We start from the raw sequence: 25,045 nt of genomic DNA, 5'->3' as shown, positions 1-25,045 counted from the left end.
ACTCCATTATGACATAGCAGATTCCTTTATCCAAATCAATAATTTTCATGCTTGTTTATTGTCTGTCTCTTCCACTGAAGTGTAAGCGTCATGAAGGGGGAGACTCAACCTGCACCCCCAAGCCTTGGTACAGTGTCCTCCTATAGCCCCAAGGCCTGCACAGCTGTCTGCTACACAGTTGGCACCCAACCTGTGTTGGTTATTGAATGTCAAATGATGAATGACTCTGTGAATGAATGATGGACAGATGACTGGATGGATGGATGGATGGATGGATGGATAGACAAGACATATGTCAAAAGCAAGCATCTATTTTAACTCATACAACTATGAAGAAATAGTTCCAAAATGCGTTCCAGTGCATTCTTTCCAAAAGTAACATTTGTTCTAAATTAGATATTTGGAAAGAAGAAATCTCAGAGTGTACAAAGGGATAGGAATTTTTGCCGAAGGATGGTGTCAATGCTAGTCAGGTCGAGGTAACAAAGGTATCGGCTAACTTTTATCTGGGTGTTATTTCAGGTACTCTGTGCTCCCTGAAACTTACAAAGGGCTTAGCAATTTAAAATTGGTGGTGGGATTTGCTCAAGCTGACTTGCTATGTAACAATTTATCATCCTGACAGGTGCTGAGGAGTTCAAGGCAACGTGCTGATGCCTGCTTTCCTAAGTCATGGCTCAGGAGAAAATATATTTTGTTAGGGAAATTAGAATCCTCCAAATAGATTCTTCAGTGTATTAATATCTCTGCTGGACTCAAGATTGGATATTTCTGTTTACAACTTGGTTATCTTTATTTGTATCTGTCCAATTTCAGACATGCTACTAGGAAGACATATTGCCAGCTGTTTTAAATTTTAAAAGAACAATTTTATCAACATGATGTCTTTTTAAACCCATATGCACCTTATGGTGAGAATGTGATCCAAAACAGAGTAAAACAAAAGTGCTAAAAAAATTCCTAAATCTTGCTAGTATTCTGGGCATCCAAGTCTCCCAGGTTAAATCACATTCTCCTCAAGACAGGAGCACCAGTGGAGACTTATATCATATTGTATTTTACTTCTGCAGTGCAGATTAGTCTCAAACTCTGACACCAGCATAGAAAATGCTTCCACTGGGTTTGAAAAGTCGTGTGCTAGAGACATAAACTGAGAAAAATAAAGATCTGAGTGAAGGCTGAGCACTCCAGTTCCCTGGGGGAAGGCAGGAGTAGATAAGAGTAGACAGAACACAGCAGCAAGGAAAGGACTAATCACCGGGTCAGAGGAGGAGACAGCCCAGAACTCCACCAGGACAATAGTGAAGGCTCACAATACTCCCAATTATCGAGCTAAGCAATGCCATGACCTCTCTGACTTTCAGAAGCACGGAAAGTGGCTCATTAGAACTCAGGCAGCAGGCACACAGCTCTGAAAGATGCACAACATATAGAGAGGGAGGGAAACCATCAATCTATTATGTGTCTACTGGACACCTGGTGTTATAGTTAGGGATTTATGTCTCCATTTATTCTGTGCGTGGTCCCTAAAGGTCTTAAAACAATCCCGATTCTCATTGAAAATTGTGCATAGGATTTTCTTGAGAAAAAAAATTCAGGTTTTATAACTAATTCAGTCGAAAGTGGTTATAACTGGGGGAAGAAAGAACTGGGCAGATGGGGCAGGAATGGGAAGGAGGTGCTTTACTATATGCCTTTTAGATGTTTGGTTGAAAATACGGAAATGTGTTATTTATTCAAAAATAAATTAAAAGGTTTAAGGTACATAGTTAAACACTTTCGGATGACTTTGAAAGCATGCCTTTTCCCACATAAGCTACCATTTTGGGAAAATGCAAGCGAGCACTTCCTTGCCAGGATGAACAATTCCTTCAGTCTTTCAGCCAGATCGCTTTAAGCATATTTTGTGGAACTGAGCATTCTCTCCTGATTTTTTCACCCTGTGGGTATTAAAATCCTAAATTAAGAAGCCGTGGATTAACCAAAGACTTCCAGACCCTCTTAGTGGGTAGTGGATTGCTAACAATAACAAAGTCTAAAATCTTGTTTAATTTCCATGTTAATTGACGAGATAATAAGCATTGATTCTGCATATATGCGTGTGTTGGCCACGTCACTGCAATTATACGGCATGTTTTATTTATGAGAGAGGCCCCAGATTGCTCCAGTGATCATCAGAACCAGTTCTTCCCTCTCAAATGAGCATCAGAAAAGTCTGCATAATGACAGTCACCAATGGAAAATTGAAGGTTCTCCTTTTTCCCATTACACTGTATGATAATTTAAGCCCAGACCAATCAAATGTCCAGCATTCTTACTCAGAAATTTAATTTCCACTACATCAGACAGGCGGTAAAATGCTGTAGGCCATCTGCTGGCAGCTCCACTCGGTGGGCCCATGACAAAGCCGCAGTCTTTCCAAGTGGTTTTGCTGATGCCCAGCCAAAGAGAGAAAAAAGGCCTGACAGGGGACCCTCTGCGTTGTCAACAGGTTTGGGCTCTGTGCCTGCTGGCTTCTGGAAAACAAATCTCAAAGAATTGTTTCATTACAAAACAAATCAACAAGTACAGATGTTGCATGAAACATGTAACACAAAAGGGTCATCATAAAGACAAGACGTCACAGTGCAGACCATTATGAGGTCACAACAGCGTGGGCATGCAGGAAGAGAGCAGCAAAATGTAGACAGATAACCTATTAGAGAGAGAGATAAATAACAAATAAACAAACAAGCAAATACCTGACTCCACAATCTGTGCAGGCAATGAGTAGGGGCAGGAAGGCAGTGGAGGTCCACGAGTGTCGGTAGTGTGAACAGCAAACAAGAGTGGTGAGGTCATATAAGCTGTGTGCTATCAGACCAGAAAACAGGCTCTTGAGCAAGTCACTAAGCTCTCTGGGCGTGTACATGAATATACAGCAAGTATTTAAATAAGCTAATGTTTCTAACACTGCAGAAGATCTTTGTTTCCAGAAGGGCAGAGTAGACATATTTTCCCTAATCCTCCTGCTAAGTATAGCTAAAAAGCCTGGATGTGACATATAAGACAAACACAAGTCTAAAGGGGGAGAAAAGAAGACAGATCTTCAAGGGACCTTGGAACTCAAACAACAGGGCAGTGAGTTCCCTGGGGTTTTTTTTTTTTTTTTTTTGTCTCATGTATGTCAGACCAGATGAGAAGGAAGCCACCCACCCACTCCAAAACACCAAAGGTCACAAACGGAATAAGTCCCAACAAAAGCCTGCTCTCTCTAGCCAAAAGGATAGGAAAGAGACAGCCTAGCAAAATAGAAAACTTTTAGAAAATAACTGCTCTACTCCAGCTAAACACAATTACAGAGACATGAGAGAGAGAGAGAGCACGCGTGCGTGCCCCTCAGCGGAGGGAGGGGCAGACGGAGAGGGAGAAGCAGACTCCCCAATAGCAGGGAGCCCAATGTGATGCGGGAAGTCGATCCCAGGACCCTGGGATCATGACCTGAACCAAAGGCAGACACTTCACTAACTGAGCCACCCTGGCGCCCTATTTGTCAGTTTTGTTTTGTGATTATATCCTCACTGATTTTAATAGCTTCAGATCCTAGGGAGTGCTCAATATTCATTTAGGAGATGAATTACCAGTTCACTTCTCTGTGTGTATTGAAGGGGCCTCAGCTTTTTTTTCTTAATTTAAAGGTTTTTATTTTTAAGTAATCTCAGCAACCAACGTGGGGCTCGAACTCACAACCCTGACATCAAGAGTCTCATGTTCCTCCAACTGAGCCAGCCAGGTGCCCCAAGTTACTGATACTTCTATTCCCTATCATTGTGAGAATTACATGAGAAAACACAACTTTCTTAGCGTATATAAAGAACTCCTACAATTGAACAACAGTATTTTTTTTGAATGAGCAAAGGACTGCAATAGACATTTCTCCGAAGAGATAAACTAATGATCACCAGGCACATGAAAAGATGCTCAATATCATTAATCAGTAGGGAGGTGCAAATTAAAACCGCAAAGAGATACCACCTCATTAGAATGGCTCCTACCAAAAAAAGGGGGAAAAAAACAAACAAACAGAAAATAAGCATTGGCAAGGATGTGGAGAAATAGAAACCCTTGTGCACTGTTGGTGGGAATGTAAAATGGTGCAGCTGCGATGGAAAATAGTGTGGCAGGTCCTCAAAAAATTAAAAATAGAATTAACATATGCTCCAAAATGCAATTTCTGGGTATATACCCAAGTGAATTGAAAGCAAGGGCTCATACATATATTTGCACACCCACATTCATAGCAGCATTGTTCATGATAGCCGAAAAGCAGAAGCAGCCCAAGTGTCCACCGATGGATGAATGAATAAACCAAATGTGGCGTATCTATACAATGAGGAGAGGAGGAAATGGGCAGGCATTGTTTTAATGGGTAAGAGTTTCACGATGCAAGATGAAAAGAGTTCTAGAGATTGATGGTGGTAATGGCTGTACAAGAAAAGAATGTGAATACACTTACTGCTACTACTGTACACTTAAAAACCAGTTAAGATGGTACATTTTATGTTCTGTGTATTTTACCATATTTTTTAAAAAATTATACACAACCACAATATAATAGAGACTCACTGAATGGAGATTACAGCGGTGGAGTATAAAATTCATATTTTGTAACAACCCTGTGTTCTTGCCTATAATCGCAGCTAACAGAAGAGGATTTAGCTATATATGTAGGTCTCATCGCCGTTTACACCAGCTTCCCAGTTTGGCGAGATCAATCAGGAGAAAGGGGAAAGTCAGGGAAGGGCCAGGGCTAGTGTCTGCAACAACACTACCATCTAAAAGTTAGACTGATATTGCCTGGCTGCATAAGATACTGTCTCAGCAAGAAAGAAAGTATCCCGTCTCCTTTAACTGCAGAAAAAGAACAGAGCTGGCTATAGAATAACAGAATTAGATTAGGCCTTGGAAAAAAAAATCAATACAAGTTATCCCAATGCTCAGAGCCCATCTTTCTAGTTTATTCAACAGAGTTTGTGGAAACAAAATTGAAGAAGAACTCGGTAAACTAAATTATTCCTCTAAAGTTCCCACTGGAAAGGAAAGGATCATCTTTACGAATAGAATTAAAGACATATTTAGTTGGAGAAGGAACTTCCTAAGGCACATTCTTGCCTCGTGGAAGGAAGAACAGCACTCAGAGACAAGATCAGAGCTTGGTAGGTCAAAGAGCTGAGCAGCATTCTTGCCTCAGCTGTGGACCACAGGGCTGCCTGGTGCTGGAAGACAGGCAATGCCTTCCCTGATCGTGGCCTCAGACTGAGGTGATCCAAGCTGCCTTAACTTCATTCTTCAAGTGAACTCATTTGACAGAGGTTTTAATAAACCTTATGAAGTAAAACATTTTTATGTATGTTTTCCCCCCTGGGACCACCTCCCAAGTCAAGATATAAAACATTTCCTTATCCACAAAAGTCCCCTCATGCTGCTTCAAAATCACTCTCTCTTCCAAAGGGTAACCACTCTTCTAACTTCTGTCACCTGAGATTAATTTTCCTTGCTCTTGAACTTCATGTAAATGGAATCATACAGCCTATGTACTCCTTTTTTGTGTCTGGCTTCTTTATTCAACATGTGGTTTTGAAGTTTATTCTTGTTTTTGTGTGTATTTGTAGTTTTTTCTTTTTTATTGATGAGTAGTATTTCAAAGAGCATAACCCAACAGCCAGTAAGCATGAAAAGGTACTCAGAATCATTACTCATTGAGGGAATGCAAATTAAAATCACATTATGATACCAGAATGAATAAAGCTTTAAAAAGGCTGGCAATGCCAAGTGTTGGTGAGGATATAGCAAAACTGAAACTCATGTATTATTGGTGGAAGTGTAAAATGGAGTGATCTTTTTTGGAAAAGTATTTGGCAGTTTCTAAGAAAATTGAACATAATTTATTCTATGACCCAGCAACTCTATTCCTAGATATACATCCAAGAGATATGAGTGCATATGTACACAAAAATACTCATAGAAAAATGTTCATAGCGGCTTTATTCATAATGGACCCAAAATGGAAACAACCCAAATATCCAGATTCATAAACTGTACTATATGCAAATGAAGAGTTTTTGAGGTTCTACTGTGGGCAAAACATACCCTTCCTCCCTGTCATCTCTTCCCTTAATGGGCATGACACCCTTTTCTTAGGGATTCTATTTCATCCTCAGGTTCCCCTGAGAGCAGGGAGGGAGTGTTAGACACCATATATCTCCCATGACCACATATTTGCCCAACTTTCCCTGGCGTATGTCACATCCTAGGTTGTGGGTCACGTGGTAGTCAACAAAGGTCCAATTTCATAAACATTTCCTGAGCAGGATGCTAGATGCGGAGGGGAAGATACAAAGATAATGAAGATGTAGTCCCTGCCGAGGAGATAGTGGCCGAGAGCATGATTCCTGGAGTCAGAAAGACATGTGCTTGAATCCCAAATCGTATTCGTGGTGTGCTCCTGGGCGAGCCCTGATCTCATCTGTGTAAGTCATCTGCACGATGCAAATGATAATACTAGTGCCACCAAAAGAGCTTTCTAAGAACTGCATGTGAAGTGTATGTACTTCCTAAGTCCGGCACTTAGAAGTTTTAAATCAATGCTGTTGACGACAATGATGTTCACCCTCTAGTGAGGAGAAAAGATAAACCGTAACGAATTACACATTCAAAGCAGATGGTCCCAAGTGTTAAAATAGCGGTAACATGCGCTTTGGAGAAATAGGAAGGAGAGGCTAATTTGGGCTAGAACATTCTAGTAAGATTTCTCTAAGATTTATAGAGAGCTGGGTGTCAGCTGAGGAAACAAGAACCACAGCTCAAATTTTAACGATCAAAGAGTGCAGTGAGAGGCAACAGGATATAATAAAAAGAGCATTCAGCTTGAGACCGTACAGTCTTACATTTGAATCTGGGCTCACTCATTTATTAGCCATAGGATTTTGAACAAGTCACTTAACACCTCCAAGCTTCCATTTCGCCATCTGTAAATGATGGCAATTCTTATGTCTGGTGGTTGTTGAGGAGCAAAGGAAATATTTATCAAATACCTAGCACAGCACCAGTGACTCCAAGCACACATTTTCACAATCACATTAACTGAGTGAGACACTCAGAGTCCACACACACATCTTCTTGGGGTGAGGCTGGTGGTTCTTTTCAAAAAGGGAACGTCATGAGCACCCTGGTGGCATTTGCCGACAGCAGTGAGTCTCACAGTGGTTATAAAACACTTAGGAAATCCAGCAGTCCTTTCAGCCAGGAAAATGCACACTTACATAGACACTTTTACATAATTCAAGAGATTCTGAGACTCTCCAAAATAATTCACGGAGCCACCGAGCTTCCAGAGCCCCCAGGGACCTAGCACCAAGAAAAGCATAAGCCGAACGGTCAAAGGCAAGCGTCATAGAACCTCACTCACTCCTACGATCTGCTATTTAAGACTGGCAGAAGAAGAAGCAGGGCAGGGAACCAAGGTGTGAGCCAGTCTGTGAGCAAACACTCTCCTTTGATTACATTTCTTCTCACTCAAACAGTTTACCAAACCTCAGCACCATTAGCACCCTGCAGAGCGTGCACTCGCTCCGCCTGCCAGCTAACATGCAAGAGCCCCAGGGTAGCTACCTTGGGGAGGGGTCTTGTGGGCGGATCCGTAAGTCCCCACAGCATCATTTCTCAAGCCTGTGCCAGCAAGCCACACCTTTCCTTTCCCCAAACAGACACCTACCTCAATACACTCATGTGTCACCCTCATATTGCCAAAGGGCCAGACTGATGGAGAGATTTTTTTTTAATGTTTTTTTCCAGATGGTTCGGCTCCGTGTGTAAACAGCCTAAATGTGCCATAACGTTATGAGATACTGGATTAGGGAAAAATTATGTATCCTCACCTGAACTGTCGACAGATGCTGCTATGTCTTTTTGAGAATGCCATTGGTGATTTGGTCTTCTTCCTCCTCCCTCTGTTCTTCCCCTTTCCCTTGTTCCTCCACTCCTCCTCCTCCTTCTTTCTCTTCTTCTCCTTTAGCTTCATTATGCTGTTTCTTGCCCATGTGTTTGCCCCTCTCTCCTAGTCCATTCTCGGCCCTCCCCTAAGCTCCAGGGGGCTAATTTCTACGGACTCCACATCCAAGGCTGCCTTGCTGCACCCGCCAGAGATCAGCATGTGGGTACTTCTTCCCCACTCTCTCCCTGCTTTGCTGATGTCTAAGCCATGGCCGCCTCCCTTCAACCACAGCGCTGTGAAGTGGCTTTGCTATAAGAATCCATGTGCCACTGGGCTCCATAATACGATTTCTTCTCCTTGCCCCTTTCAGGACTAAGGATGCTAGCAGTCTATTATTGTTGCTAGACTCTGGGTGCCTCAACATCCATGCTTAAGTTTCCTACCCCACCCACTGAGTAATCCTTTCATGGGTGTCCCTGATGCCATCTAACTTAGATCTGCAACCCACCAGGACAGGACTCTGATGACAACGTCATCTCCAAGGTTATCTTCTCTAGGACTATTATTTGTTGGCTGTCCTCATGTATCACAGTGTTGACTACTTCACCAAAGTGAAGTCACAATAACTCCATGAGGAAGGTATTATTTTGCAGATGAAAAAGTACACCCAGCAGTTTTAAAGATCTTATTTCAGACACAATCAGTAAGTGGCAGAGTCAGAATTCCAACTTAGACCTTTCTACTGTAGAGCCTCTTTTTGACCACTACCAACAGTTCTCCAAAACGGTCCATGTCAGAATCATCTGGAATGTGTGTTACAGATCCAGATTCTGGGAAACCTACCCAGAGCCCTCTGTGAGGAAACCAGCTCTAGGTTTGAACTTGGCAGTGAGATTGGCTCAGGGTTATCACCTTATCCACAAGAGATAATTGCACAGGCTAACTGGCAACCTATGGGATGGGCTGGCATTAAAACTCTGACCAGGATGCCAATAGTAATTAGTGAGGCCAATCAAATTCTGTCTTTCCCCAGTTTAAATGAAAAATGCTAAGGGAATTAGTCAGGGGGTAGAGGGAGGAGAGAAAAGAAAACCCATAAAGGGAGGCAAGCAATGAGAGAGTGACATGGCCATATGGTTCACAGTGACCAGTGATGCAGTAATAAGATAGCAGTGTCCTGGAGCCAACTTGAAGCCTGGACAATGGCTATTCTTGGCTTCCATTGAGATCTATCTCCTCTCACCCATCAACTTACCAGTGATCTAAGTAATTGTTGGTCATGTGTTCCCTGAACCAGACTTATCTGAGTTGATACATCCCCTGGTTTTTACAGAAAGAGCTCTAAGCTGACACAAGAGAAGTAGCCTTCCCACCAGGCTTCCTGCACTTATACTGTCCACTTCTATAAACTGTTACTCACATTGAAGCCAGAGTGACTTTTCCAAAAAGTAAATCTAACTTTATTACCCTCTTTGCTTAAAATCCACAAATGCTTTCCCATTCTGTTGACGTGGAGTGAAGATGCCCTCCTGTGGCCTACGAGCTTCTGCGTGGTCTTACCCACCATGACTCCTCTTCCTCCTCAGGTAGAGCTTCACTCCCCATCAGCCTCTCTGGTCCAGACACATTGGCCTTTACCTTCAGTCCCTCCGAATCACCACACTCCCTCCTGCCCCTGAGATAGTACAAGCTATTCCTTCTGCCCACGATGTGGTTCCTTTGGCACTGCACCTACTTAACTCCTGCTCATCATCACATCACTTCCCCAGGGATGCCTCCCTGATCTCCCCGACACCAATCTCATAGCATCCCCTTGCACAGTACTGTTCATGGGTATGACTTTTTCAGATGATCACTTAATATCTGTCTTTCCCACTAAGCTGTCTGTGATCAGGGCCCATGTCTGATTTTGCTCACTGTTGTGTCTCCAGCACCTTGTAAAGTGCCTGCCCTATAGCAGGCACTCAAATGTTTGTTGACTGCATGAATGGTTTAATGTCCACATACAATAACACTAGCAGAAAGCTCTCCTAAAAGTGCCTTACATAGTTGTCATGGAGTGAACGACAACAGTAACAGTGGGCAAGTGACTGTTGCTTAGGAAGGACCAACACACAACAGACGACCAGAGTATGTGTGGCTGCGTGCACAGTAGCCGGGACCAGGAACTCCACTTGGAAGGGGACCCCAGTCTTTCTGCAGCCCCAACATCTACTTTAGCACCTAGGAAAATGCCCAAAAGGTCAGTGGCACGTGGATGGCTCTCCTTTACTGAGTTTCATTTAAGCTTGCAGGTGCATTTCCAAAGAGTTCATGTCAACTTGATGGTCAAGATATTGCAGGTTTGGTGCTTGGTACCCACCCCAATCCAGCTTTAAGTTAAATTGCAGAAACAAAGGGAACAAATGGGAGGCTTTAACTGCAAACTGAAAAGATGATATAATTAACACAAATATCTTTGTGTCTTGAGAAACATTCATAAATCAAAATTAGTAAGGATTTTAACTGTACAACAAATTCTTTTAGACTATCCATGACAGAGGGAAACTGTTTCATATCATTCGAAGTATCAAATTATAGCTAATAAATTAAAAATATTCTTTCTCGTGTAATTTTATTTAGGAGATGTACTGTAGCTCAAAAAACTTTCTTGAACACTCAACAAGTGCTAGGTAGTACTGTAATAGGTGAGGGGTGGAAGGTTTTGAGATAAATTGCATACCTCTTGCTCTCAAAGGCTTCACAGATTAATGGAGATTACGGCAATAGAATATAACACAGCCAAAAAAAAAAAAAAAAGAAAGAAAGAAAGAAACACAAGCCATGTTGCAGGTACACTATATGCAGAGTGAAAAGGTAGTGCATTGTATAAAGAAGATAATAATGGTGCAGAGTTTCTAGAAAATCAAGGGAAACTCACCAAGAAGACTATAAAAGATCTAAAATATCATAGAGTCCTTGGGGTGCCTGGGTGGTGCAATTGGTTGAGTGTCCAATGTTTAGTTGCGGCTCAGGTCGTGATCTCAGGGTCGTGAGACTGACCCCTGCATGGAGCCCTGTGTGGAGCCCCACACTCAGTGTGGAGTCTGCTTCAGACTCTCCCTCCCTCTCCCTCTGCCCCTCCCCTGCTCTCCCTTTCTCTCAAATAAAAATAAATAAATCTTTTTAAAAATATCATGGAGTTCAGCTTCCTAATTTCACAAATTAAAAAAATGAGCCCCCCTCCCTAAGGTGATAAGGTCTTGATGCAGAATTCAGATCTTGAACCCAAAAGTTTCCATTAAGGATTTGTCAAAGATGTCACCAAGTACTATTGTTCTTACTGGCATTCTCAAAAACCATTCCAGCCATTGTGGGTTGAAATATCAAGCAAATTTGATCTGCAGTTTGTAAGGGAGTGAGGTACATCTTCCTGCCTCCCATCTGGCCCCTGATCCAATCTCTTCTGATATATCAGGTGAAATAACTTCCCCAAATGCAAATCTGACCATGCCATTGCTCTTTATTGAATTCCCTCTTTAAAATCCGTTTTCTGTACTAGACTTTAAGCCCTAGGAGTGCAGGAACATGTCTCTCGGTCACAGATGCACCCCCGCCCAGCTCAGCACCTAGAGTCTCAGGTAGGCTAAGCTACTGGAACAAATAAACAAACTTCCAATCCTTAGTGTTTTATGACACAAAAGTTATTGTTTTTTTCTTTTTTGTGTGACAGTGTGGAGCCAGGGCTCCAGGTCTGTGGCAGATTTACTCCATGTAGCCACGTAGGGGCCAGGGATGGTGGTGATGCTTGTGGTTTTAACATGTGGCTTCGCAAGTGTCCTGGATAATGTCTATGTTAGTCAGATGGAAGTGGGAAAGACAGAGAAGAGCTTACATGGAAGATGACCACACCTTTCTGCTCCTTTTCCACTTGAGGGACTTCAGTCCTGTAGTGACATAAATGCAAGAAAGACTAGGATATGGGCTAGACACACTTGAACACTTCTTTACTACGTGGCAAGGAGCAAAAGGGGCTTGAAAGACAGATGACTGCTCCACTAGAGGGTTCACTGAAGGTTTACTGAAAATAAATTAATTTTTCAATCATTGTATTGCTTTACTTAATTTTTAAAAATATTTTTTAATTAATTAGTTGATTAATAGCATGTGTGAAAGTGCTTTACTTTATTTTTTAAAAGATTTTTTAATTAATTAATTGACTAATTAATAGCATGTGCGAGCAGAGAGAGGGACAGAAGGAGAGGGAGACAAAGAATCCGGAGCTGACTCTGCAGTGAGTGCAGAGCCCAACATGGGGCTTGACCTCATGACCCTGAGATCATGACCTGAGCAAAAATCAAAAGTCCCACCATTAACAGACTGAGCCAGCCAGGTGTCCCTGTATTGCTTGACTTTAGATGCAGAAATAAACACCCAAGCTCCCAAATCATTATTTTTCTTTCATTTTGTTGGCAGCATTTCAATCTCGAAACAACTGGCTTCAATAAAAGGTAAGACAAGGGGTGACTGCGATGTACGTATTTCTCCTCTGCCGTGAGAGCACACAAGGGATTAAAAACAACAGGACATCAAAGAATGCCAGAGATGCGAGAGAACTTGTGGATACATCATCAAATATTCATCATGTTCTTTTTAAAGATTTGAGAACTAAGGTCCAGTGATAGGAATGAGTTTGCCCAAACTTAGCCCATGCGAGGCCAAGCTAAGATGAAAATATGGATCCTCTGATTCCCTAATTCAGGGTGCTGCCCACCCTCTCTAGGGGAAGCATTCCCAGTACGTCCAGAGCAAGACCACCAATACCCAACTCATGAATGGTCATTGGACTCAGGACGCAATCAACCCCCGACTGCCTCTGTGGGTGGAGTGAAAACACAGTGTGGCCACCTCACAAAACGTAAATATATGCCCTCAAAATTCAATTTTATAGGGAAAATATTTTTAGAGCTAACAGTATGGCCATGGAAAGAACCATATAAGAAAAAAAACCACTCATACACTTGGATCATGATCGAATTCCCAAATCTGTGGCTTTAAAATGTCTACAGAATAAGAAGCACAGATCGATACTTACTATTTGTTTTTCCTCCTAGATGGCTGGCCAATGCCTCCAAAGGAGACTCTGTATTTTTACTTAAATAAATGTCCATCATGATGAAACTATTATTTTTATAGTATCACAATAAGAAACCCATGATTTCTGTTTTACAATTTACACAACTTTGGATGCTTTTGATAATGTCCCACTACATGGCTAATACACCTTATCCCTTCTAGGAGGTTGAGGGGGGTTGTAAGTCTCTCCATCACCCTCACTGCCCCTGAAAACACACACACACACACACACACACACACCATTCCCAGCACCAGACTCGTTACATTGGACTGCTGGGCCACATTTATTCCCATGCCTTAAAAAAAACACAGGATGAACAATGGCTCATCTTCCCAGAATGTGCTTTATTCAATGGCAAGTAGTTTTAAATGTTATCCATTGAAATAAGATGTGGATGGAGCATGGAATAGAGGTCAGTATGAACCCCCATTTCCTCTGCTGGCTGCTTGGGCCTGTGCCCTTGATCTCTTAAGGGTGGGAATAGAGGATGAGGACATATTTGCCACTAGCATCCAAAGAGTTTTGTAGCAGGGAAGTTGGAGAAGTGCTAGCATGTTGGGGAAACTACTGACCTAGAGAGAGAAGAACAGAGACCTGGTGTTTAGTCCTGCCACATACTACAGGTGTGAACCTGGACAAACTGCTTCTCTCCGACGGGTCTTCATTTCTCCATTTGCAAAAATAACTAATATTAGGAAAATTTCTAAAACAAGGTGATTCTGACACCTTGCCACACTGAGAATTGGTTTCTATTACACTGGAGTGTCAGGAACTCCCTAGATCTAATGTTTGGAGCTGAGTGCCACATTTCAGGTCAGGTGAGGGGAAAGAGGCAGACGATGGTTCTGACGTTCCACTCAGCTCCGCCCAACACACATACACCGAGGCCTACAACCCGCCAGGGCCTGGGAACAAGCATAGAGATAAATGACATGCAGTAACTGCCCTCGGGAGCAAGTCTAGAACGCTCTGTCCAGGGCAGCAGCCACCAGCCACATGTAGATGTTGAGCATTGAAATGCGCTTTAAGTGTAATCGGTAAGTCAGACTTTAGAGACTTAGTAGAAAAAGGTATAGCATATCTCAATAATCTGTTTAGACTGATCACATGTTGAAATATTTCTGATACACTGGGTTAAATAGAATGTCATGAAAATGATTTTGTATGTTTCTTTTCACCCTTTTAACGCGGCTACCAGAAAGATTCGATTATCATTATGGCTCACATGACATTTCTTTTGGACAGCTCTGGTCTCGAAGGAAATTTAGACAGATCAACCGTGTTTTAGTGTGAGGGTTATGATAAGTTTACATTCAGGGAAGTAGAGAGACACAAAGGAGGGACCCATTGCCCAATCTGGGGGTTTGGAAACGGTCCTACAGAATACACTGCCTGAAAAACACTACGGAAAGGCAGCGTGCATCATGCTGAGGGACCAGACTGGCTGTGTGACCTTGAGCAAGCTACTGACCTTTGCGAGCCTCAGTTTCCTTCCTTATCTATTCCTATATCGATACGCAGGAACCCACCTCTGAGGGCTGGTGTATGAGTTAGTGAGTCAAATCCCGTGCATCCCAGGGAGGAATGGCTAGCTAGCATGCAGAATCCTAGCCCCGTAATCCTTCACTACAATTGTCTTCCAGAACGCAAGCACCAAATTAAGAAATGCCTTCTTGATACTGCTCACTGTTCCATCCCCAGAACTAGGACAGAGCCTGGCAATAAGTATTTGCCAAAAAATACTTGCTGGGAGAACAGAGTAAGGGACTACACACAGTTTAGTATTACTAAACCATGAAAAGTGAGGTAGGAAATAGCAGGAGAGGTCGACATGAAGTGCCCGCTTTAACACCCTCTCTCACACGCCTCTTCCAGAGGCAAGAAAGGTGATAAAAGATGCCAAAAGAGAAACATCGACCCCTTGGGTTTTTAATAGGACTTAGCCCTTTACAATATGCTTTCACATATTTGCTCACAACTCTGTGAGGCAGACAGGGCAGGTATTAAAAGGCAACATGCCGAGTTTATTAAGGGAAGAATCCAACCATAAAAACAGGAAACCAAAACATCTCTCAAAGTATCGTGAGTGTTGGTAGGAAAACCAGAGCACCTTGTTATCTTTTATTTGCAATATTTGCTAGCTCAGTTTTTACCATGAACATACACTATTTCATAGTCACGGGGAAAAGGACTGCTGGGCTTAACAGAATGGTGGAGAAGGAAGAGGAGTTGGCTTGTCCAGATGGAGTCCCCATCTAGAATGCAGACAGGCCTGAACTTCCTTGTGGGGGCTGGACAATATCTGGATTCCACAGCCTCCGTGGAGATGGCCTTACAAAGAGATACTCCAAAGTGGCAGGTCTTTCTATGGTCTTTGAAGTCAGACAGACTTTTAAATCCTTCATCTGCCACTTCTGAGCAACATGACCTTAAAACTCTTCATCTCTCCATGTGTCAATTTCCAATATGTAAAATTGAGACACAAATAGTACCTACCTCTATGGGTTTTACTAAGCATTAAATAAGATTATGCTTGGAAAGCATCTGGCACAGAGTAAACAAGGAAGGTGTCTGTCGTTATTTGCAAGCTCACTCCTGGCTTGCAAATATACCCCTTCCTCACCAGAAAGGCAGAGCCTGGAGAGCAAGAGGCTACTGTCCCCCATGACCCAGTAGAGCAGCTCATACTAAAGCCTTCCCAAATTATTCTTGGTTATTAATTAATAAATCAACTGGCCAAAATTACAGAAGGAATATTTCCCGCTTAAGGAATTAAGATATTACCTCTAAGCCATTTGCTTCTTAAAGAGAGAATAAATAGAGTTCATTCTTCAGCTACTTAAATTCAAGGTTACCACCTTATAGCATCCCACCACCACCTCAAACACACAAGCTAGAAGAATATGCTCATTTCCTGGGACCTTGATGAGCAGCAAAGGGCTGGGTAACTGAGGAGAATCTCAGTTCTAACTGTGAGTTTCAGGGATGTGGCAGAGACTAAGGAAGAGGTGATTAAGGATGGGGAGAGAAAGACGTAAAAATCAAATTCAAAGAAGCAGGGAATGTTCTGAGGCTGGAGCTCAAGGCTAGATGGAGGGCCGGCCACCGGACAAGCAGACACAAGTGGGAAAGGTCAGGTACAAGCCATCGGAAGTGAAAGTGGGAATCAGAAACTAGGGAGGAAATCAGGCAGTAAGAAGCTGAGGACACAGGCTTAGCAGACATTCATCCAACAAATATATGTGAAGCCCCTACGATGGACCAGGCATTATTCTAAATACCACAGGTTCCACAGAACCCAAGACAGAGAGGAGGAAAAAAAAAAAAAGAAAGAAAGAAATCTCTATCTTCATGAGGCTTATTTCTTCCACATGGATTCAAATTCAAGCTCTGCCACCACTCACTAGGAGCGTGCCCTACCATCCTCTCTTCACCTATAAAGTGTACGATAATGGAGATACATGCTGTTCCTGAACTGGAAAAGTCGACATAGCAAAGATATCAATTCCCCTCAAATTTCTCTTAAGGCTTACAGTAAGTCCCATAGAGACCCAGAAAGGAAAAGGGCCTAGAAGAGCCAAAATTATTTTGAAAAAGAAGGAAGTGGGGAGCTCACTGTCCCCCATGTTACAGTTTACTCTGTGGCTATGGGAATCAAAACAGTGTGTTGCTGACAGAGGGTCAGATGCACAGATCAATAGAACAGAATAGGGAAACCAGAGACTGACCCACAAAAAGATGCCCAACTGATTTCTGACAAAGATGCAGAAGGATTCGGTGAAGGAAGGATAGTATTTTCCACAACTGATGCAGTAGCAATTGGTCATCCACATTAAAAAAAAAAAAAAGTGAACCTCCGCCTAAGTCTCATACCTGCTACAAAAAAGGAACTCAAAATGGATCATGGATTTAAATGTAGGCCATAAAATTATAAAACTTTTCGGGGCGCCTGGGTGGCACAGCGGTTAAGCGTCTGCCTTCGGCTCAGGGCGTGATCCCGGCGTTCTGGGATCGAGCCCCACATCAGGCTCCTCCGCTATGAGCCTGCTTCTTCCTCTCCTACTCTCCCTGCTTGTGTTCCCTCTCTCGCTGGCTGTCTCTATCTCTGTCAAATAAATAAATAAAATCTTTAAAAAAAAAAAAAAACTTTTCATTTTATGTAGGATGAATCTTCCATAAGAGGAAAAATTGGTAAATCAGACTTCATAAAAAATTAGAAACTATTCCTCCACAAAAGAGCTCAATTGAAAGGATTAAAAAAACCAACAATTGACAGACTGGGAGAAAATATTTGCGAAGAAAAGTCTGATTCCTTTCCAGGGGCTGTAAATCCTGCGTGGGTCAGTCTCGCCTCCTTTCCTTTTTTTTTTTTTTTTTTAAGATTTTATTTATTTATGTGACAGAGAGACAGCCAGCGAGAGAGGGAACACAGCAGGGGAGTGGGAGAGGAAGAAGCAGGCTCCCAGTGTAGTAGCCCGATGTGGGACTCGATCCCAGAACACCGGGATCACATCCTGAGCCGAAGGCAGACACTTAACGACTGCGCTACCCAGGCGCCCCTCGCCTCCTTTCCTAATCAAACACCCTTCTAGGTTCCCACCACAGCTGTCTCCTCCCAGCTCCCACAACATGCCAGACTCCTTCTGCTGAGCCTTCACATTGTCTGCTCCCTGAGCCTGGGACATTCGGCACAGCCCTAATCCCAGCCTGACTCTCCCCCACAAGGCTTTTACAGGGCAGGATCCTTCTCATCCATTAGGTGTTAGCGTAAATGTTCGTCTACTCAGAGACCTCCAAGGCCAGCCATCTAAGTAGTTTTCCTCCCAGGTGTATTTCTTTTATTTTTTCTGTCTCTGTGCCTTCTTTGCTTCATACATCGCAAGTTGTAAATATGTACAATATATATGCATACGGACCAATAATAATCAAATATATATATAAACAAATATATATACATTCTCTTCTTGATTATTGCTTATTTCCCTCTAGACTGTATATTGTAAGAGGGCAGAGGCCACAGCTGGTTGTGTCACCTCTGGGTACTGAGTGCTTAGGGAAATGTCAGAAGGATAGTAAGTGCTCAATACAAAAGTTCTGTTATTCTGTCTGATCATCATTCTTTGTATCCACGATCGTTGCACATCACCCGGGCTAAAAGCTGTAAGATTTTATTTTTCTTTCCTTTTCTTCTTCTTCAGTCATTAAACGGCATATACAAGCACCTACTGTGTAGCAGGAATTTGTGCCGCTGGGAATACCGTGAGAAAGAAAGGCAGGATCCCTGGTCTCATGGAACTTGCATTTTAGTTGAGAAGAAAGACCATTACAAATGCAATAACTGTAATATGTGAGAAGTTCTACAATACAGGATGTGCTAGGGCCTAAGAGGACAGAGAACAAATGAGTTTTCTCCACTGTACCTTGTGCAATTCTCAGTGTTCACTGGGTGCTATCCAGGGGAAAGGAATGAGTTAGCACCACCCTTTCGAGGAGTTTAAACCAGAGAAAGCAGCTGGGAAATCACTACGTCTGAGGCTGAGTCAAAGGGGGTCCCTTACCCATCATGATATCAAAGAGCTTGCTTTGGATGCCATCTCCTTTATCCCACTGACATGAGGTGATGCTTTGATTGACACAGAACATAAATTCCACAAGAGCAGGACTTTGTCTTATTCAACGTGGCACCCTCAATGCCAGAGACTGAACCTAGCGCATAGTAGATACCGCTTGAATATTTTACAGGTCAGACAACCAACGTTGAGAGAGGTGAGGTGTTTCCCAAGGTCACATGACAAACAGGTGAGAAATCTCATCCTAATTCTACTAATTTTTATTGCTCCTGAAGAAACTTTGGTTTCCTTTATTTAAAGATCTAGGCCCAGATATCCCTACCTCCCACTCCCAGAGAGAGGGCAAAGAATTCAAGGACAGGGCCACACTGACATACATCTTCCAACCCTGTGTCCCCTGGTTCCCTTGGAAAACATAACCCCATGTCTGGGGAAGAGTCATTCCTATCCTAGACTATGTCATTTCTTCCCTCACAGAACTCAAGAAGGGCTCAGATCTGGAAAAAGCCATTGCCACTCTCGCTCTGATTTTCAGAAACTCTTCTGACCCTGACGGTAAACTTGGAAAAGCTACTGCCAAAAATCTGCTCCAAACCCAGTTTAGGAATTTCACAGAGGTGAGTGAATTAACAGGTATGAAGAAACAGGGGCCATGCCCTAATGGTGGGTCCAAAGAGCCAACAGTCATGTTGTTTTATTCAACGAATGTTTAATGAATATGTACTATATGCCAGGAAGTGAGCTGAGCACTGGAGTTAAGACAATGGACAAGCTAACAATCCAGCCGAGCAGAGAGACATGCTTAAAAAGTAATCAGAAATATTCAAATAACCATGAAACAGTAGAACATGCACTGAAAGAGTAAAACAGAAGGATCATCTTGGGGCAGTTGATCAAAGAAGCACTCCTGGAAAATAAAGGTATAGCTGAGATCTGAAGAATGAGCAAGAGTTTAGTAATGCAAAGGAGGTGGGTGGGGGCTGAGAATGATAGCACTGCAAGCAAAGGGAATGGTATATGCAAAGCGGGTAAGGCAAGTCAAAGACCTGGGAGGGCTGGGAAGTAGTTGGCAAGAAGGGAGAGGAAAGTAAGGGGCACTAGGAGATAAGGCTGAGGAGGTAGACAGAAGCCAAATTATAGAGGCACAGTCTGAGGGCAGGAAGAAGCCAGGCATGGTCTCTAAGTCCAGGACTCAGAAGTTACACCACCTGCAGATGGAAGTGGGATGGGGTTTGGGGAGGGACAAAGAGAGAGTGTGAGGAAGCATCCAAACCATGGACAATGATGGCTGGGACTAAGATGGTGAACAGCAGAGACATCTGGAAGGTGGAATGAACGGGATCTGATAACTGATTGGCTGTAGGGTTGAAGGACAGGAGGAGCAAATGATGATACCTGACTTTCCAACTTTGGGAAGAAGTGGGTGCTGGCCTTATTCCCACAGAAGACAAAGATCGGAGAATAAGCAGATTTGAAGTGAGGTGGGGTTGGGGGAGACGTGATGAGTTCCATTAGAATGTGTCAGTTTTAAGAAGTCCATAAAGCATGCCAGAGGAGAAACAGAGCAACAGGACATATGACTTGGGAGGTCAGAATAAAGATTTGTGTTGGCAATTAAGAAGTCAGAGTTAGCAGCAGATAGAGTCACTGACCTAAATTACGTACAGGCATACTCCCCAACCTTTAGTCACTTGAATACCACCTTCAGAATTTTTCCCATATCTGCCTACAGCCTGTATGATAATTTACTTAGAACTTTTTTCTTTAACTCTCTACTTAAATAAATTTATAGGAATACTTTAGCACTATTGTAAATGTTAATTCAGTGGGTAGAAGTGGAAGGTAGTAAAAGAATAGATGACTTTTAATTTGTATTTAATATTTATTCCTGAATCACCTAAAACTGTATTACATTCTACAAGCATACTTTGGGAAATGCTGGCCTAGGGGAAATTTGTAAAAAGAAAAGAAGGGCTCATGCAGTCTAGACCACCAATATTTATTGGTAGGCAGAGTAAGAGAAAACTTAAAAGAAAGCAGTCTCTAAGATGCTATGTATGCCCTGAGATATTAAAAATATATGTATTATCATTCCATTAAAATATAAATGTATGGGCTTTTGTATATGACAGTTATATCAAAAATGTCATCCACTGGGGGAAGCTGGGTCAAAGAGACAACTTCCTGTGAATCTTTGATTATTTCAAAAGACTGTGAGAAATCAACCTTGGGGGGTGCCTGGGTGGCACAGCGGTTAAGCATCTGCCTTCGGCTCAGGGCGTGATCCCGGCGTTATGGGATCGAGCCCCACATCAGGCTCCTCCGCTATGAGCCTGCTTCTTCCTCTCCCACTCCCCCTCCTTGTAGTCCCTCTCTCGCTGGCTGTCTCTATCTCTGTCAAATAAATAAATAAAATCTTTAAAAAAAATAAAAAGAAAAAGAAATCAACCTTGGTTTTGGATCTACGAGTAAGTGATTTTCTAAAAACCCAATTTCATTGAAACAGAGACTAGAATGGTGGTTGCCAGGGGCTGGGGGGGGAGGGGGGAAGTGAAGTGATATAGGTCAAAGGGCACACGTGATCAATTACAAGAAGAATAAGTATCATTTGTATTATTCCTTGAATTTTTTTTTTTAAAGAAAGGCTTTTCAGCCAGAATTATCACGCAGAATTTGACAAGTGGTAAAACGTTCTAAGGAGTCTTTAAGGAAGGCGTGGCTGAGTAAATCCTATAACATTTGCCTACATCAGAGGCCTAAAGAAATGACAAATTCCAGAGAGAAAAAAGGCCTCCTAACTGGCGGCTGGGCAAATCCTCAGAGAGTTTTAACAAGCATGAAAATGAGCACCTAGCAGAGGGGTCATTCTGATGTACAGCCGTCCCCCCTGAAGTGTGTGGTTAGTTCCCGCCCGTGGATGCCTGAACCCGTGACAGAACGGAACCTTCTACAGACTGCTCTTCCCTATGCACCCGGGCCTATGATAAAGTTTCATTTATAAATTAGGCACAGTAAGAGAGTCACAATACAATAATGCAACAGAACAGCTCTAACAATATGCTCTAGTAAAATACATGTGAATGTGGTCTTTCAAAATACCCTGCTGCACGGTACTCACCCTTCTTGTGACCACGTGGGATGACAAAACGCCACGTGACTGAGACGAAGGGAGGTGAGCGACGTGAGCCCTCTGACCTCAAGCGAGGCTTCCATTGTCCTCCTGACGATTGGTCAGAGGCAGAATGGTCGCTCAGGGTTTGCAGTTAACGCGGGGACCTGAAACTCCGCGAGATGTCCGATAAGGGGAGGGGCGCTGCTGTAATTCATCACCCTGAGAACAGCCGAGGGAAACGTTAAAGCCAAATCCTTCGGAGAGACACCCTCAACGTCGGGTCCCTCAGGGCAGGCTACACTCGAGAAAGGTAGCCAATTCCTGGATTTCCCGGCCTCCTACGCAGTCCTGCCCTCTGCTCCACATGAGAGGCACCGGAAAGCAGAAACCACATTTCAGGGGACCACAGGGGACTCAGGGGCATTCTCGGTATTAATAGCAACAAGCTTTACCTCACAGGGCAAACGTGCAGAGCAGTGTCAGAATGTTGCCTTCGACCCAGCACGCAGCTCGGTGAGATTCCGTAAGGCAGGCAGGGGGCCCCCGACTCCGTGGCTAAAGATGACAGCCCCGTGGTTCCTAACTGGGCTTTCTCCGGCATCCCCATGTGAAGTTCTCTGGTAAATGGAGGGGGATCTTTTGGCTGAGGCCTGGGTTCTGAGGGGAACATGTCCTTTCTTATAAGCCTAACATAATTTGGGGGGGATCTGGACCGTCTATAGACAGTCAGATATAATAAAACTGGGCATTTAAATGCACTGTTAAGAAGATACAAAAAGAAGGGGCTCCTGGGTGGCTCAGTTAGTTAAGCTTGGGCTCTTGAATTTGGCTCAGGTCCTGATCTCACAGCTTGTGAGATAAAGCCCCTCTAGGGGCTCCCTGATCAGCCGGAGTCTGCTTGGATATTTTCGCCCTCTGCCCCTCCCCCACTCATGGGGGTGGGGTGTCTATGCACGCGCGTCCTCGCGCTCTCTCTGTCTCTCTCTCTCTCAAATAAATAAATATATCTTTTTTAAAAAAGGAAAGAAAGAAAAAAAAGAAAAAGAACATACAAAACAAGATGGCTGGTCAGGCCCCAAGAAGTCTGGACCTGGGTCAGCTCAGGTGCTCCTCCAATATGCAGGAAAAAAGAGAGATCTGGAACACCGGAGTGGCTCAGACCGTTAAGCCTCCAACTGTGGCTCAGGTCGTGATCTCAGGAAACTGGGATCGAGCCCTGTGGTGGGTCCACGCTCAGTGGGGCATCTGCTTGAAGATTCTCTCCCTCTCCCCCTGCTCCTGCTTGCTCTCTCTCCCTCCCTCAGTCCCTCAAATAAATTTAAAAGAGAAAAAGGAGACATCTACAGCCATGTCTGGCTGTAGTGTGCCATTCCACCAGTAATCCTGTCTCTGCCTTGGATCTGACCCTTTCAACATAGCACTGAACTGTCTTGAAATGAGGCAGGGGAAGCTCCTTTCACCCTCACTGTTAGGTGTGACCTCCTGAGAGAAACAAGAGCTTAGAAAAACAAGAATGGTCTAGGCTGTAAGAGGAATGTATCATCATTCCTAAAGGGCCTTAGTCATTGCTGTGATGGCTTTTTACAGCTAGCACATGGGTGAGCATTTGGGGTTGAACTAAATGGAAACATAGCTCAGAATAACAGAGAATCGAATGACCTTAATGTTTTTAATGCCACTCGGGAAAATAGGCTCACAAGCTGTGGTTGGAAACTAAAAAGCCTCTCCGTGTATGTACTACTCCTATGTTTTCTTTCAATCTGTTTATGAGGGCTGTGGACTTGGGGGTGATTTATGATCAAACTAAATGCTGAACAGTTTTCCAAAGCGCAGACTTTATATTAGTGTTTTTTATTTCATATTTCTGGACAATTTTATTGATCAGTGCAACATAGAATGAATACTTCCCATAACAGAGATTATATTTTTAAAAAGCAAAGAGATTATATTTTGAAATTCTGAAAATGTAATGTATCTGAGTTTCTAGAGAGGCAGATAGCTTAGCGGTTGAGTGTGGGCTCCAGGGTCAGAAAGCCAAGACTATGAATTCTGGCTCCATACCAATAGCTGCCTAGGTGGGGGCAAGTTACTTAACTCTCACTGAATCTCTGGCGCTCATCCATAAAGTGGGGAAAATAATAGAATATCCAATAAGGTCACCATGGAAATTCAGTGAAATAACCCATGAAAAGATTTAACACAGCCCTCAACTAGTAGCACTAGTAGCAACTTAACATGATATTGTTAATAGCATGTCATAAAATGTTACAGCAACATGTTAATAACATGTTTCTTATTGCTTGTTATCTGTAAAACAGATGTGGCAAAATGAATTTGGTTTTCACTTTTTCTTTATTCTCACAGGGACAAGAAACCAAACCCAAATACAAGGACCTTCTTTCTGAACTCGACGAGCACACTGAAGATAAGCTTGATTTTGAGGATTTCATGATTTTGCTCTTAAGCATCGCCATAATTTCAGATTTGCTACAAAATATATGGAGTGTAAAAATCATGAATTAAATAGCTTTAAATATGCAGTTAGACAAAATAATGGCAGTAGACAGTGTTAAATGTTTAAAGATTTTTTCCATTTTATTTTTAATTAATTGAGCCTCCTGATAATGAATCTGGAATTGCCTGGGATGGTTCCGATTGCTAATATTTAGATCCAATGTAACTCCAAAAGTATACGCATACTCTTCAGGATGTTTGAATAGTGTAGTGTCTGGGTGCTTTACAATCGGATAGATTTGATAACACTGAATATCAAATTACTTTTGCTTAGTCAATAGTGACTTAGAACACTTTCCTTATAGTCATCGACTTATTCATTCATTCATTTATTAAGTGATGTTTGTTGAGCCTGTACTTGATGGTACTGCTGAAGATACAGTAATGAACTAGCTATATAATCTATGCCCTCAGACATGCCTGCAGAGAAGTCTAGCAGAAGAGGTGGACATTTAACAGTGTATTAGTCAATTGCATATACAGTATAATTCTAACTATGATAAGGGCTTCAGGATACTAAAAGAGTTTTTCACCTGACATGGGCTCAGAGATCAAAGAAACTTTGACACTCTGTAAAAGGCAAAACTACCCAGAGGGGAGAGAGATTGGTGGTTACCAGAACTGTGCGTGGGAAGTGAAGTTGTTCATAATGGGCATGAAGGAACTTTTAGGGGGGATGGCAATGTTTTATATCTTGATTGTGGTGGTTACATGACTGCACACATTTGTCAAACTCTTTGAAATGTACACTAAATAAAAAG

At 42.8% G+C, this 25,045-nt stretch overlaps 1 protein-coding gene across 1 annotated transcript; it reads left to right on the top strand.

The window, feature by feature from the left end:
* The first annotated feature begins 10,104 nt into the window (after positions 1 to 10,104).
* Positions 10,105 to 24,293, top strand: SNTN (sentan, cilia apical structure protein). The gene is made up of 4 exons (XM_008703167.2): positions 10,105 to 10,214; positions 12,428 to 12,462; positions 19,136 to 19,275; positions 24,135 to 24,293. Exons 1-4 carry the CDS (start codon positions 10,105 to 10,107, stop codon positions 24,291 to 24,293), a joined length of 444 nt encoding a protein of 147 aa, XP_008701389.2.
* The last annotated feature ends 752 nt before the right edge of the window (positions 24,294 to 25,045 follow it).

Source organism: Ursus maritimus, unplaced genomic scaffold (genome assembly GCF_017311325.1).
Source record: "Ursus maritimus isolate PB19 unplaced genomic scaffold, ASM1731132v1 scaffold_14, whole genome shotgun sequence".
Classification (NCBI taxonomy): Eukaryota; Metazoa; Chordata; class Mammalia; order Carnivora; family Ursidae; genus Ursus; species Ursus maritimus.
Note: the sequence above shows the minus strand (reverse complement) of the source record. Positions and strands in the feature narration are given on the sequence as shown.